Source organism: Stomoxys calcitrans, chromosome 5 (assembly GCF_963082655.1).
Source record: "Stomoxys calcitrans chromosome 5, idStoCalc2.1, whole genome shotgun sequence".
Lineage (NCBI taxonomy): Eukaryota > Metazoa > Arthropoda > Insecta > Diptera > Muscidae > Stomoxys > Stomoxys calcitrans.
In genome coordinates this window covers 57,814,643-57,832,030 of record NC_081556.1, presented here as the reverse complement: position 1 = coordinate 57,832,030, position 17,388 = coordinate 57,814,643, and the positions used below count along the sequence as shown (strand labels likewise).

Here is a 17,388-nt window from a genome sequence, read left to right as displayed (position 1 = left end):
TTGATGAGATTGTGGATTTTATAAGTCGGAAGGGCATATCGGTCGCAGCGATCCAGGAGACAAAGCTGACTAACACCTGCAGCTTGCACAGTTGTCACGGCTACAATGTGCTACGTAAGGATCGCTCAAGGAATGGAGGTGGGGGATTGGCCTTCGTTATACACCATTCCGTGCAGTATAGACCTATCTCGCCTGCGCTTGACGCTAGTGACCCATACATGGAATGTATGGGGGTAGCAGTCAAGTCTGGTACTGCCGAGATAGAGATATACAACGTGTATATACCGCCGGTTGGCAGCTGTGTCCCGATTAATGGCCAGGCCTACAGCCCCGACATAAGTGGGTTGCTATCTGGCCATAGTCGTCTGGTTCTGGGGGATTTCAATGCACATCACTCGTCATGGCATTCTCCCCTAGGCAACGACCAGCGTGGCATAGCTTTGGCAGAGCAGATAGATAGCTCCACTTTTTGCACGGTGAATGAGGATGCCCCCACTAGGATTACGAGGAGGTGCAGCAGCTCGCCAGACATCTCAATCGCATCCCCTGATCTCCTGAGTGACGTATCCTGGCAAGCCGTCATCTCTTTGGGGTCAGACCACCTCCCCATAATCCTCACCATCGACCGACCACCCGACTTCATAACCTCTGAGCGCCGAACGTTCATCAACTATAAGAAGGCCAATTGGACTGGCTTCAGAGAGTATACCAATCGCCGCTTCAATGAACTGCCACCCCCCTCTGATGTGCTTGTGGCCGAGAGGAAATTCCGAGACATCATCAACGCAGCAGCCGCTCGCTTTATACCAGCCGGTCGAATACCGCAAGTGCGACCCAATTTCCCGGCGCAAGCAGTGGTACTCGCAGACGAGCGTGATGGGATTCGTGCTATGGACCCCGCTAACCCCAGAATCAGCGAGCTGAATCTGGAAATAAACAGGGTAGTCAACGAACATAAGCGGAATTTGTGGCTGGAACACTTGGAGCAATGTAACTTAGGCACCGGTGCAGGCAAATTGTGGGCCACTGTTAAGTCTCTCTCGAACCCCGGTAGACGGGACGACAGGACCTCAGTCACTTTTGGCGAGTTAACCGTGACTGATCCGAAGAGATGCGCCAGGTTGTTCAACCGTCAATTTATCGTGCATCCCGAGAGAGACAGGGCAAGGAGGAGAGCCATTCGCCGTATTCGTGGTCTCCGAGCCGATGAACAGCCATCACAATTTACCGTGGGCGAAGTTACGAATGTCATCCGTGGCGCCAAATCTTCCAAGGCGTTGGGCCCCGACGGAATCTCTACATTGATGCTGAAGAATCTGGATTTACCTGGAGTTGAGTACCTTACCACTGTCCTTAACCTGTCATTGAACACTCTTATAGTTCCCGATGTCTGGAAAATGGGCAGAGTGATCCCGCTACTGAAGCCTGGTAAAGACCCGAGTTTGGGGGAGTCGTACAGACCGATCTCCCTTCTCTCACCAGTGGCTAAGACGCTTGAGGCATTACTCCTCCCGAGCCTCGTAGGAGAATTTCCATTCGCCGAGCATCAACACGGATTTCGGAGACTGCACAGCACAACAACAGCTTTGCATGCCATCACCACACACATTTGCCGTGGCTTCAATCAACCCAGGCCATGTGATAGGACGGTCCTCGTGGCATTGGACCTATCGAAGGCATTCGACACGGTCAGCCATGCCAAATTATTTGAGGACATCGCCAACACGTCCCTCCAGCCAGGCCTTAAACGTTGGGTCGCGAATTATCTGTGTGGCCGCCAGTCATTTGTGGAATTTAGGGATAAGAAGTCAAAACACCGTAGAGTGAAACAGGGAGTTCCCCAAGGCGGGGTGATATCTCCGGCTCTGTTTAACCTCTACCTTTCCTCCATCCCACCTCCTCCAGACGGCATAGAGATCGTATCATATGCGGACGACTGTACGATCTTGGCATCAGGCCCCCCACCCATTGATGACATCTGCGATAGGTTGAACGTCTACCTCAACGAGCTCGCCTCATATTTCGCTGCAAGAAATCTGAAGATATCCGCCACCAAATCTTCAGCCACACTGTTCACTACAAATACGCGTGAGGTGAATTCTGAGCTGACTGTGATGGTCGATGGAGAATTGATTCCGACCATCAAGTGTCCCAAAATACTTGGCGTCACATTTGACAGCTCCTACACTTTCTCCCCACATGCCACAGCAATCTGCAATAAAGTCAAAAGTAGAAACAAGGTCCTCAAGTCACTCGCTGGCAGCACTTGGGGTGCAGACAAAGAAACCTTGTTGACCACGTACAAAGCAATTGGCCGGTCTGTGGTAAGTTATGCAGCGCCAGTGTGGTCACGTCAGCTTTGTGACACGCAGTGGAATAATATTCAGATCTGTCAGAATGCCGCCCTCCGAACTGCGACGGGCTGCCTCCTTAGTTCTCATGTGGACCACCTCCACCAGGAGACAAAGATCCTACCAGTGCGAAGACATAACTACATGCTGTCTAAGCAATACCTTTTGGGCTGTTATCGCAGAAATCATCCAAATCATCATCTTGTGGATAGATACCCACCGCCCAGAAGCCTTAAGGTAGATCTACATGATCTAGAGCGTGAGGTCCAGCGCTACAAGAGAGAACCTCTAGATCAAGCGGCATATCAAGCGGGTCTGAACAACATTCATGCAGACACGGTAGCAGACGCGTTAACTGGCTACCGGGTGAATGTAGTCCTTGGAGTACGACCGCCACCCATTGCACCCGAAGAAATCGACCTCCCCCGGCAAACCAGAGTGATTCTGGCTCAATTACGTTCCGGCAGATGCAGCCGCCTCAATTCCCACAGAGCTAGGATTGATGCCGACGTGCAAGATGTATGTCCCGATTGTAACCAGGGACCGCACGATACACGTCACCTGTTTAACTGCCCGGCCAGACCCACTCGACTCAGACCCAGATCCCTGTGGACGCACCCCATCTTAGTCGCGGAGTTCCTGGGTCTTGACACTCAACAGAATCAAGCAGACGAAAGATAGTACACAATAAACTGCTACAACAACAACAACAACATGCGAAAGGACGGTCCTCGTGCCACTGAATCTCTCGAAGGCATTCGGCACGGTCAGCCATGCCAAACTATTTAAGGACATCGCCAACACGTTCTTCTAGCCAGGCCTGAAATGCTGGTGGATAAGAAGTCGAAGCATTGTAGAGTGAAACAGGGAGGTCCCCAAGGCGGGGCGATATCTCCGGCACGCTTTAACCTCTACCTATCTTCCATTCCACCCCCTCCAGACGGCATATAGATCGTATCATATGCGGACGATTGTACGATCATGGCATCAGGCCCCCTACCCATTGTCGACATCTGCGACAGGTTGAACGTCTACCTCAACGAACTTCTGAAGATATCTGCCACCAAATCGTCAGTCACATTGTTCACTAAAAATACGAGTGAGGTGAATGCCGAGCTGACTGTAATGGTCGATGGAGAAATGATTCCGACCATCAAGGGTCCCAAAATACTTGGCGTCACATTTGACAGCTCTTACACATTCTCCCCACATGCCACAGCAATTTGCGATGAAGTCAAAAGTAGAAACAAGTTCCTCAAGTCACTTGCCGGCAGCACATAGGGTGCAGACAAAAAAAAAACCTTGTTGACCACGTACAAAGCAATTGGCCGGTCTGTGGTAAGTTATGCAGCGCCAGTGTGGTCTCGTCAGCCTTGTTACACGCAGTGGAATAATATTCAGATCTGTCAGAATGCCGCCCTCCTAACTGCGACGGGGTGTCTCCTCAGTTCTCATGTGGACCACCTCTATCAGGAGACAAAGATCCTACCAGTGCGAAGACATAACTACATGCTGTCCAAATCATCATCTTGTGGATGGATATCCACCGCCCAGAAGCCTTAAGGAAGATATACATGATCTAGAGCGTGAAGTTCAGCTCTACAAGAGTGAACTAGATCAAGCGGCATATCAACCAGATTTAGACAACATTCATGCAGACACGGTAGCAGATGCGGTAAATAGCTACCGGGTGAATGTCGTCCTTGGAGAACGACCGCCTCCAGTTGCACCGGCTAGCTCAGTCGGTAGAGCATGAGACTCTTAATCTCAGGGTCGTGGGTTCGAGCCCCACGTTGGGAGTCAAATTCTATAATGTACACGAACGAAATTCGATTAGAATGCATATTCTGAAAAAATATCTTGGCATTCAGGGACTTGGGAAGAGGTAGGACTATGGGAGCCTTTTATATCCTAGCTTCAGTCGGGTGGGGGGTTCGTGTCCTTCTCATACCCAAACCATGTTCTCATTACATCCTTATTAAAGACTCCCCTGTTTATTTAATAAAGCTGACAACAGTAGTGGGCACTCCACCCCGGCAAACCCGAGTAGTTCTGCCTCAATTACGTTCCGGCAGATGCGGCCGCCTCAATTCCTACAGAGCTAGGATGAATGCAGACGTGCAAGATGCATGTCCCGATTGTGACCAGAAACCACACGACACACATCACCTGTTTAACTGTCAAGCCAAACCCACTCGATTCAGAACCAAATCCCTCTGGAAGCACCCCATCCTAGTCGTCAACAGAATAAAGCAGACGAAAGATAGATATGAGAGCTATTTCCAAATCTGAACCGTTTCCATGAAAATCACCAGTAATGTCGAGAGTCATAAGAAAATCTTTACTGCCGAATTTCGGGAGAATCGGTTAACAAAAGACAATTTTATTGCAATATTACTGCAAATCGGAAGAACATGTATATAGGAGCTACATCCAAATCTGAACCGATTTTTCCAATTTCAATAGGCTTCGTCTCTAGGCCAAAAAACATGTCTGTACCAAATTTTAAGACGATCAGATGAAAACTGCGACCTGTAGTTTGTACACAAATTAATATGGACAGACGGACAAAGCTAAATCGAATCAGTAAATGATTCTGAGTCGCTCGGTATACTTATCAATGGGTCTATCTCTCTTCCTTCTGGGTGTTACAAACAAATGTACTAAGTTATAATACCTTGTATCACAGTAGTGGTGTAGGGTATAAATATTTATTTTGAAGTTTATATTTTTGTAAGGCGAATTCAAAAATGAATTGAGATATCAATTACTATCAGCTTGGTTGATGCGACCTCCTGATAAATACGCCTTATTTAGAACCAATCGATCCTTTTGAAATCATTAAACTTCAATGAAGTCCTTGGAGAACGACAGGTTCCCATTGCACCTGAATAAAATGGCCTACCGCGGCTTAATTACGATCCGGCAACAACAACTACAACAGAGAACCTATAGATCAAGCGGCATATCAAGCAGGTCTAGACAACATTCATGCAGACACGGTAGCAGATGCGGTAAATAGCCACCGGATGAATGTCGTCCTTGGAGAACGACCGCCTCCAGTTGCACCTGAAGAAATTGACCACCCCGGCAAACCCGAGTAGTTCTGCCTCAATTACGTTCCGGCAGATGCGGCCGCCTCAACTCCCACAGAGCAAGGATTGATGCCGACGTGCAAGATGTATGTCCCGACTGTGACTAGGGACGACACGAGACACGTCACCAAGTAAACAGCCCAGCCAAACCTACTCGACTTAGACTCAGATCCCTCTGGAAGCACGCCATCTTAGTCGCAGAGTTCCTGGATCTGGACACTCAAAAGAATCAAGAAGACGAAAGATAGAACGCAACAAACTGCTACAACAACATAAAACTAATGTGAGAGGGTTAAAATGAGCCCAACTGAAAAAATGTCATACAAAATTAAACTCCGACTTTGTGATAATATGTCACCGCCGATAGGTCAGTTTTTGCACCCAGTAGCGACCACATTTTTCAATAAATAAAACTTGAGTTATCTTTACTTATTTTACAGTGACAAAAGAACTTTGGCAAATTTTCGATTTTGATTTTGCGTGGGAAGGTCCTACAGGATTTTGAACCCCCTTTCACTCTAGGCAATATGGATATCAAATGAGAGGTATTAAGGGGTATATTATGAAAAAGAAAGCAGAAAATTCATCTGCAGCGCTTTTTCCAATTTTCATTATTATCCAAATTTAGGATGAAAGCGATGAGTTTAATAATGAGTATGAAGACATCACATCGTGGTTACAAAGGCAATCCCAAGAGGGAATTTTTGGTCGCAAGAGAACTCGAGGGCCTTTGCTCCAGAAACAGTCTTCCGATTCTCGTTCCAGGGCTCAAGAATAATGGGGGGGCGCCCTAAAAGTGAATTTTTCCAAATCTCGTCATTTTGTTTGTAACACCTCGAAATATTTATCTTTGGCCCTACTAGGAATAAGTATTCTCAATCGCATGGATATTCTAAGTCAATCTAGCAATATCCGTAGTCAATATAAATGTACTCGTCTGAACGAATGGGGCTATCCACATGAAGTTTTGCGTAGTTACTTCTAAATGGGTCTCGTTTGCTGTCCCATATTGGGTTAGATTGATTTTAATTTACAATATACAAAAAAAGGTAAACTATGTACTTCAAAGTTTTTTCCCACTACACATACGTAATGGGCCAACTTTTTCCTGATTTTGGCATTCCAACTGTTCAAGAACGGAAATTGTCAAAAAACGTGTGAAAGTTTTTGATATTTTTAAATATCAAAACACTAAAAATTTTAAAGTTCACTTAAACAATTAAACGAAATTCGATGAAATTTTTTTGCAAACACAAAATTTTAATGAAATTTTTTTCACAAAATAACGAATTTTTTTTAGAATTTTTCCGTCAAATATTTTTTAAAGACAAACATTTTTAAATACAATATTTGAAAAAATTATTAAAGACATTTATATTTTTCTGAAGGAAAACTTCCAAAAGGATTATTTCTAATGGCAAAATTTCGATGAAATTTTTAAGAGACAAAATTTTAATGAAATTTTTATTAAAGACATTTTTTTATGTTGATAATTTTATACTCGACTATCATTATTCAATTTTGTTTTGTCTGGAGTCGACGTCGACGTAATTTACTCGACTTCGATTCCGTCGAAAATTACTCGACTCTGACTCCCACTCCACCGAAAATTGCTCGACTCGGCGCCTTTGTTTGGTCTTTATTTGTGCATTATCTGATTTAGAGTACTTGCAGGCCGCAATATACATAGATCCAAGTATTAAAAAATTGCAAAAGCACTCCTCTTATGGAATCCAATTATATTCTGCCTATAACAATCGTTCAAAGAACAAGACAGATCCCATCCATGGTGGTGGGTGGATTAAATGAACGAGCCACCAGGAAGCTACATGCCTTTGCTTTACTTCACATATATAAAGTATGAAAAGCTAGATACCGGCCAAGGAGAGTTTGCATTGTTTTAATTGCCTAATAGTTCTATTTCAGTATGCCCACAAAGAAATTGCGAAAAACATTTGTGCGCCTTTTAAACTGCACTTACGCCCATTTCTCAATAGCCGCAAAATAAATTCATTGACATGTGATAGCATATGAATCTTAATTTTTTACTTACCGTTTTCCTTTGAATGCCAACAGGTACTTTTTATTAGATGGAAAATGCATAGATGATGCTAGACCCGTTGAACCGGCACGCAATGGAAACTGTTTGTGAAACAGTGGAATGCTTATGTCAAAGCCATGGCGCACATGCTGAACACTCATGCTTGCCTTGGCCAATATCGCTTCGCCCGTGTCGAAACCTAGCGAATGTTCGACATAATCTGGCCAGGTGCCCGAATACAGATTGAAGATGACATGATTGCGTCCATTATTCCAGTGGGGTAGACGGGCCAAACGAGACGGTACATTTCGCACGTAATCCTCTGAAAGCGAATCGCGGTCCAACGTATCTATGCCCAAGACAAATAGACAAGCCTTTTGCGGATCGGCTGTATAATATCGCGACTCCTGTATGGCTGTAATGATTTTTTGGTAATTCGGTGATATAGGCGGCGCAGCACCCAGTGAGTTAAGGGGTTCTGGCGGATACACGTAGATAAGAAATCCGCTGTAGCACTTGCCAAAATCAAAACAAGTCTCCATGCGACACGAACGCGACGATGACGAACTACTTTGACCATTTGTATTGACAGGCTGTTGATCTATAGCGGCGGCCGGTGCCGCATCAGAGACGGCATTTAACAGGGCACTTCGAGCCTTCACCACCGTCTCTGCTGTGTCGGGATTAATGTGTTGTAAAAAGTCCCGACTCGAATCACTTTTCATAAAACAGCCCAATTGTTCCAACGTTTCACTGTCACTATCCGCAACCGATGAGGAGGACGAGGGCAGTCCGTTATTACGACGTCTATGCGTAGCAGTTTTCAGCCGGTAACCACCGAAATAGCAGTAGGCCAGAAACGCGCACGATACAAAGACCAGAATGTAACGCTTCTTAGCTTGCATTTTGTTTTTAGACGAAAGTTAGGAGAACTATTTTCCTTGCTCTACTCCGCACTACTAAGTTAATGGTTCTAATAAATAGTTAGTTGTGGTGGTTTGGTGAGTGGGGTTTGTGTTGTTATTTGACGTAGTGCACGAAGTAGAACAGTGGTAGGATAGATATGTGAGCACGGATTGTGGGTATTTGCAAAGGTGGGATTCGGAGGGAGCTTGGTTGGTTGGTTTCATTCACGGTGAGTAGGGATTTTTACAACAAATTTTCACTTGTGCTTTTCTAGTGGTGTCATTCATTGGTTTAATTCGTTTTTCCTACCTACTACTGCTGTTCTTTCACGAGTTCACCCAATTCACTACGCGAATGCGTTTGCATCTCGGCGACCGACGTTGCACAAATTCTAAAATCTTGCAGTTATTAAATGGGGCGAACTGTGGCACACAACATTGTTGTCTTTTGTATCTATTCCAAGAATTGCACATTTTTTTTTTTTTGGTTATCTGCAACTTTTCGTTTTGTTATTTTTTTGCATTATATTTGGGTTTCCCTTCGGCGGAAAACATAACACTGCCAACACACGCACCACAACGACGACGGATATGAATGATATGTACAGATTCTTTTGCTGAGCTTTCCTTTAATTTACCAGAAGCATTTTATGAAACAACCACAGAGTTTGGATTTTAGTTTCGTTTATCTTAGGGTAATTGATGTTTGGTTCTGGAAGAGCTGGTGAGTTGGTAGTTATTGCTCTTTTTTGGCCCGTCTGTGTCTGTCGTCGTGCCTTATCGTTGGCGGGGCGCGCGGAATTTTTCCTTACATTTTTGGGGGCGTTAGCCAACTTCCTTTCCAGATATTCTAAAGGACAATTTTACTATATTTGTAACACATTTCTACACTACACCAATAACAATTAAGTTGAACACAATTTTATTGCTTTTCATGGAGATTTTCTTTAATAAATAAGCAATTTTTCGGGATTTTCACGATTTACGATTTCCTTTACTGAACACTAAACACTAAACAACATTACCAACCGAATGTGAGAGGAGAGTACTTTGACAGCTATGACAGCGAATGACGGTGGAATGGAAAAAGTCCAATAAGAATCAAAACAAATGTTATTGGGTCCAAGTAAAAATATTTGCCCCTTTATTAGCATTGTATGTGGCCATGATTTAGTTAAGTGTTGTCTATGTGCGCAAAAAGGAGTTACTCTTCGTTGTTCACAGTTCATGTTTTTCGCGATTACTTATATGACACACTAAAAAAATTTCAGTGTGCAAAACACTGCTACAATAACAACTAGAAAAAATTTCAATCATTACATAATACTTTTTTTTAAAATTTAGGTTGTTTTATTTACCAGTCTAGCGGATTCGTTAGCTGATGTATAATTAAAACACTGTTCCCGCTAAATGCTTTGTACTTTAACCAAACAAAAATAATAAGTCATGTCAATTTTAAATAAAATTTCTCGGAGTTCATGTATGTGATTTTATTAAAATCCTAAGCAATTTAGCCATTCCAGAACGTTTAATCCAGGTTTTGAATTGCTTACATTTTTCAATGCTTTGTTGCCTCTATTTAGAAGTCAGCAATTCAAACCCTGATTTAATCATTGAATAAACATATTGCGTCCATCCTCTATTAGTTTTGTCATTCAAATTGAATGATGACACAATATCTTTTAAAAACCGGCTATTAGATTAGCCGGTTAGCTAATCGTGGATAGCATTTTTTCTTTTCCAAAGTGAGAAAATCGGTTTAATGGGTAAATAAAACACCTGAGTTCGACTTTTCGCTCGAACAACTGCCAAACCGCACTATGAAAAATTATGGTGATAAAGAAAATGCGAGCACATTTCGTAGAAGTGGTACTAAAGGCGCTATTATACGGTATGTAGATGTCTTACGACTTGCCACTTTGTGTATTCACGTGTAATTGAAAATGTATGTCAAAATTGTCAGTTTATATACAATTCACCATTTTTGCTGCCACACCTGTATTTTATATTCGTATGACAAAACCTAAAAATTTTAGGAAAAGCTAAATTTTTTTTATGCGTAATAAAGTTGTGAGTAAGCTGGTTAATCATAAATTTGGGAAAATAATTTAATTTGTGGTTGCTTTCATTTCATCAAAAACAGCTGATTTCTTTATGTTTTTGTCAGAAGGAATAGAGCACGATCTAATCAAATAAAAATTACATGTGCTATTTTGAAAAGTGATTTTCATATGTTTGTTACGTTTGTATCACACGGCATGTATAACTAAACATGTGCCAAATGTGACATGTCATAAGTCAACTACATGCCTCACAAAATGGGCAGCAATCAACTCAGCTTCAATGCTGTTATACCCCGATCATCTGTTTCACTCTATAAAATCAGCTGACGAGAGCCTTAAATCTGGATTTAAAGAGCAGTGTTAACGGCGTTTTATCTTTGTTGTGTGTTGTTGTTTAACTTCTGTTTGTATTTTGGTGAAGAACAGAGTCTGCCGGATGCATTTGTAATAATTTAATAGGAATTTCCGCTGCGAATGAAGTCGGTACTAGGTTTTATCTAAAAAAATTCGCGAAAAGCGAATATTATACAAGCCATAAAATTTAGTTACATGCGTTACCGTTTCAATATGCCTGAACAGAATGAGCGCCTTGAACAATGGAACTCTGCAATAAAATGTCAAAAAATCAACTCGCAAAAGTTACAAAATTTTTAATTTAAACCCCGTTTACACTGCTCCAGGATTCACTGAAAAAGGTTAAGTCAAGCGATCAGCCAATATATTGGGTTGCCCAAAAAGTAATTGCGGATTTTTCATATAGTCGGCGTTGACAAATTTTTTCACAGCTTGTGACTCTGTAATTGCATTCTTTCTTCTGTCAGTTATCAGCTGTTACTTTTAGCTTGCTTTAGAAAAAATGTGTAAAAAAAGTATATTTGATTAACGTTCATTCTAAGTTTTAATAAAAATGCATTTACTTTCTTTTAAAAAATCCGCAATTACTTTTTGGGCAACCCAATACAATTTTTAAATGATGAAACAGAGTTGCTTCAACCCAGTTCGTGAGCACTTAATTACATTTGCATTTAATTGAAGGGAAATTTTTATTGGCGCAGCGACATGTCGCTGCTATTTTGCTTAATGAACTTGATTCTACCATGTGTCAAATCTTTGACATCCTCAATGTTCATGGAGCCTTTACACTTTTTAATATTGGCCAGTGACAGAATCTTCTTCTATTGAGCACTGCAGACCTGCCTATCATGGTTGGGAACATATTTTTGTTGCTTTAAAAATGTCTACAAAATTTTGAATTTTGGCTTTGGAGGCAAACACGGTGGTACACGTAAACTGGGACCACCAAAAGCTCGATGGAAAGATGAAGTGGTGGGAAACTTGAAACTTGATGTCAAAGATTATAAAATGAGCGGAGAAGATCGAGGCGCTTGAAACGATATTATACGTTTGGCTAGTGGAAAAAATGTTCTTTCATAGCCAATAAAAGTAAAGTAAAAGTAAAGTATGATTCCAAATGAATAAAAACATGTAAAAGTTGGTATTATGTTCCGGTTTCACAGTAAAAATCTAAGTAAAAATCATAAAAAAATTTGCGTTTTGACAGTTATTCGGGCGAAAAATTGAACTCAGTACTAGGCCTATTACACCCGGACGTGGTAATATGGGATCTCTAGTGCAATTTTAACCTGGAGATCCATGTACATCTTAAACAATCGGCTTTTATTTGAATGAACATATCAATCATGGCCAATTTTAAATTCCACCGATAAATTGTAACAGCTAAATACGTTTATAAAGCCCGCCATAACTTCGAAGGATATTTATAAAACACTAAATGCATTTTGTGCCAAATTTGAATTCGCGAAGATATGAACAAATTCTAAATTATTATAAAATGGAAAATGCGAATATAGCTGTTGCTCTCTGCCCTTTCCTCTCTCTAAATGAGTAAATAACATAGTGTGAAAGTCTGTTTGCTGTTTTCACTTTAGTACGCATTGCACAAGCCAAATTATTAATCGCTTTGCAAAAGAACATTATTTTTATATAACACTATTTGTATATTTTTTAACTAATTTTTTATTTCAATCATTCAATGAAGACCAGTTTCCGACCGTTGCCTCTTTGCCGTCCGCGTCCGTCGTATCTGTTATCCGCTCAACATAACGTTCGTTACAGTATCCCATGCTAAACTGAGTGCCACACATAATCTGTTAATACATGTTTGTTGTGTTCAGTTTTTGTTTTTGTTTACATTTTTAAATTTTGACGTATTTCGGTGACATGCGCATTGGGAGAATGTATGACATGGGTATTCCGTATCCATGTAACCACGTTGATTTGTTATGGCCTACTCACAATTAATAAAGGTGATATCACACGACATGAATTTGACATAAGAACTTTTTATCTGTTGATCTGAGCGGCAAAAAAATGTTATAGACATTTTTAGAGGAGGATATAGGCATTCAGTAAATTGGCGTTGTTTGTGGCTTAAAATTTCAGAAATAACTTTTGGTCCTCGTATGATATTTTTATTCCCACCACCATAGGATTGGGGTATACTAATAAAGTCATTGCGTTTGTAACACCTCGAAATATTCGTTAAAGACCCCATTAAGTTTGTATATTCTGGATGGTTTCTACATTCTGACTCGATCTTGCCATGTCCGTCCGTCTTTCGAAATCCCGATAGTGGTCAAACGCGTAAAGCTATCAATTTTGCACATAGTGTCTTGTTATGAATTTCAATAACTGTGCCAAGTTCGGTTCAAATCGGTTTATAACCTGATATAGCTCCCATATAAACCGATCTCCTAATTTGATTTCTTGAGCCGTTACTACCTGCAAGGCTTGCTGAGCTGCGTACCTGTAAGCGAAATTGTCTTATGGTGAAATCGCCATCTTGCTATCAAGCTGATCAACATTTTGCCAACACAAACAAACACATTTGTGTGCATGTGTGTATACGTGTGCGCACATGAGCAGAGAATGTGGGAGAAAGAAGATAACAACAAAGAGAATGCAAACAAAAATCTGGCATTTTAATACTGTCAAACCTGGCCGGTTGTTAACAGCTGTTCGCGTGAAACCACCTTGTTAAATCCCCCTTAGAGTGTGTTATGGTTCCTAATATAAAGCACACACACAACCGTACGTTTTGAAATCTCATTGAGAAATAGTATACTCCGTAGTCAGTACACTACCTGGGAAAATTTTCCTTGCTTGCAAGCAGGACATTTATGTCGCTATCGAAAAATAATTTTGTAGAATACAAGATTGCGTCAAACATCTACTTATAATTTTTGACGAATTTTAATCGTTTTTGGCTAACAAAGTACATATGTACTAGTCGGTTTTATCTAGATATAAATTTTCATTCGTAACAGCAAGAAAAAATTCTCCAATGCCTATACGTCACCCTATTACGCAAAGAAAATTTAATTTGAGCTGCGTACTTGCAATCGAAAATTTCGGTAAAGGTATCAGTAACGAAAATTTCGCTTAGGATATGTATTGACATTTTAATAAAAATGATCAAAAAAGTAGTCGACTGTGAAAAATTAACATAGTTGTATATGAATGTAAACAACTTTATAAGTTGTAAATGAATGCTCGATCAAATTTTTGTTAGATGGCATCTTGAATGTATATCAAAACTAGGTGGCAATAAATGCAGTCGTCAAAAATATTATTGTAACAAAGTGAACATATAGATGGTGATAGATTTTAATTTTTTGATCGTGTGATTGCTTCAAAACTAGGTGGCGCTGTAAAGTAAGTAGAATGTAGCATCTGTAAAACCGCTGTACATGTTTAAACCGCTGTACATGCTATAAAGCCCCCAAACTACCTTGAGGGCAAATGTGCCTATACACAAAACAGTATCAGCCGGTGGCTGATTTCAGTGCAGAGGACAAATAAGTTCGGCAAAATTATGTTTGTTTGTTGCTATTGGCATTTTTGGATAAGTTGGATTTGAATAAGGGAAGTAAGATTTTACTTGTTATACCCTCCACCATAGGATGGGGGTATACTAATTCGTCATTCTGTTTGTAACACCTCGAAATATGCGTCTGAGACCCCATAAAGTATATATATTCTTGATCGTCATGTCATTTTACGTCGATATACCCATGTCCGTCTGTCGAAAGCACGCTAACTTTCGAAGGAGTAAAGCTAGCCGCTTAAAATTTTGCCCAAATACTTTTTATTAGTGTAGGTCGGTTGGGATTGTAAATAGGCCAAATCGGTTCATATTTTGATATAGCTGCCATATAAACCGATCTTGGGTCTTGACTTCTTGAGCCTCTAGAGGGCGCAATTCTCGTCCGATTTGACTGAAATTTTGAAATTTTGCACGTAGTGTTTTGGTGTCACTTCCAACAACTGTGTTATGTATGAAATCCGTTCATAATCTCGTATAGCTGTCATATAAACCGAACTTGGATCTTAACTTCTTCCGCGCAATTCTCATCCGATTTGGCTGAAATTTTGCATGAGGTGTTTTGTTATGACTTCCAATAACTGTGCTAAGTATGGCGCAAATCGGTACATAACCTGATATTGCTGCCATATTAACCGATCTGGGATCTCGACTTCTTGAGCCTCTAGAGGAAGCAATTCTCATCCGATTTGGAAGTAATTTTGTACAACGGCTTCTCTCATGACCTTCAACGTGTCTAATATGGTCTGAATCGATCATAGCTTCATACAGCTTTCATATAAACCGATCTCCCGGTTTTGAGCCTCAACAAGGCGCAATTCTTCTCCGAATGAACTGAAATATTACACAATGACTTCTACATTGTTCAGCATTCATTTATGGTCCGAATCAGTCTATAACTTGATATAGCTCAAATACCACAACAGTTCTTATTCAATATTCTTTGTTTGCCAAAAAAAGAGATACTGCGCATAGAAGTCGACAAATGTGGTCCATGGTGGAGGGTATATAAGATTCGGCCCGGCCGAACTTAGCACGCTCTTACTTGTTTTCATTCATTGGTGTCATTGCAAGAAAACTATTGCTTTCTTAACAATTTTTAGATTCCGGAACTTTTAATCGTTGAATAAATATATTACGTTCTTCCTCTTTTAGACTTTGGCATTCAGATTAAATGATGATTCCGCATGTTTTCTATTATTACACTCTTACCAACAATAGGAGTGTATTATTAACTTATTAAGCTGATTTTTTAGCTTAGTTTGTATGGAGAAAAATGCTTTCCCCGAATTGCTTAGTGATCTTATTGACGCTTATTATCGCCGTTTATTAAAACATATGGTGTCATCATTCAATTCGAATGACAAAACTAAAAGAAGAAGAACCCAACATATTTATTCAACGATTAAAAGTTCTGGAATGCAAAAATTGCTTAGGATTTTAATAAAATTACATATATGACCTCGGAGAAAAATAATGATTTATTTAGTTTGTTTTATTGATATTTGATTATTTCGGATGTGTCAGTGCAGCAAACGTTAAAGCACAAAGCATTTGCCGGGAAGAGCGTTTTATTTAATATCACACCAGTAGATCGAGTTTACATAAAATAACATTTTGGTGTTGGGGTATTCTGTCATTAAAGTAGTAAGAGATTTATGGCATAGAGCGTGTGATCCAGCTTTAGAATATCGAAAATCCTAACAGTTTGTATAATTTTCTTAATTTTTAGTATATAATTGTGAACACTTCAGTTGAATTGAACTAAAAATACGAATTTCTTTCGGTATGATATGCTTTTAACGTAGTTTAGTAAAGTTCTCTTTATTCCAAAGAAATTCGTTTAGTAAATTTACTTACTTCACGTGTTAGTTAGTTTTATTTTTACATACTTAATTCCCTAACACTTTTTAGCTAACCGTGGATAAATATGCGCATTATGCAATTAACTCATATTTGGGATAGATTTTTTTTCTGATGGACACAATGATATCTTTTCTAGCTAGCGACAGCAAAGCGATAGACCTCTTCAAGTATATATTGGGTCATATATCTTAGCAATTCCACCACATTTTTAATTGCAAGCATCTCCACTTGATATACACTACAGTGGTCGGGTAATCTTCTCTATATGACCAGTTCTAGTTCTTCACAGTACACCCATTCATATGTTTGGAAGTCTATGTAACTTCTATTACCAGGAATATTGTAGTTTCAATGGGTCCTATTAGGAATAGAAGTACAGTTATTTTTATCAAAAAGCAGCTCAGGGAATGTGTAATTCACACTGCCTGGAACATCGGACATTTTATTAAGGACAATACAGTGTCAGTAGCCAACACATGACCAAAAAGAAAGCATACTTAACCTCACAGTATTGGTCGCAGCAATTTGTCTAGCCACAATATCCAGAGGCATGATATCGTTCTCAGTGCGGCTGTGATGCACAAAAAAGTCATTATTTACATCCAGTTGAGTATTGAACAGTGGGTGGACTTTTGAACCACTGTCCACCACACCACAACTCCATAAAACAATATAGGTCTGACAAGTGCAGTATACACCCAGTGCATAACATGGGGTTTAAACCCACGACTTTTGCCAATGACAGGTGTATAAAGCAAGTGTTGCCTTTCCAAAACGTTGGATTGAAGTTAAATTTCCTGTCCAGCAAAACACGAGTTTTCAGGAAATGGAACATTTTCTCCTCCCAAGTATACAGGATCCACTGTGGGTAACTTGTATCTCACACTGAAAAGAATAATTTCCATCTTTGACGGATTTACGCCTAGACCACTTTCGTTAACACACTTCGCTATTGGACATAGGGCTGTCTGAAGCATATCTTTAAGAGCGCCGGGAAACTTTCCTTAACCGCAACTACCACGTCAACTCATCTGGACTTGTTGAGGTCTCCGATTGCTATCAGCCTCTTCCAGTCGGTGGTTGAAAGATTGGGATTATAGACTCTTAATCTCCCAAGCACGTATTCAGGATCTGGTAAGCTCCTTGGTATCCAGGTGTGTGCC

The 17,388-nt window shown here is 40.5% G+C and overlaps 1 protein-coding gene and 1 non-coding gene across 2 annotated transcripts in view; one reads left to right on the top strand and one right to left on the bottom strand.

Annotated features, from left to right (window-relative positions):
- The window catches only part of LOC106092647 (exostosin-1), a 418,420-nt gene extending 409,015 nt beyond the window's left edge, over window positions 1-9,405 (bottom strand). Inside the window, exon 1 of the mRNA XM_059370307.1 lies at window positions 7,500-9,405. Within this exon, the coding sequence (XP_059226290.1) occupies window positions 7,500-8,392 (893 nt within the window). The 5' untranslated portion in view covers window positions 8,393-9,405. The remainder of the gene's footprint in view (window positions 1-7,499) is intronic.
- On the top strand, window positions 4,078-4,154 carry Trnak-cuu (transfer RNA lysine (anticodon CUU)). Its single transcript has one exon. It is a non-coding gene; the product is annotated as a tRNA-Lys (tRNA).
- Window positions 9,406-17,388: the final 7,983 nt, after the last annotated feature.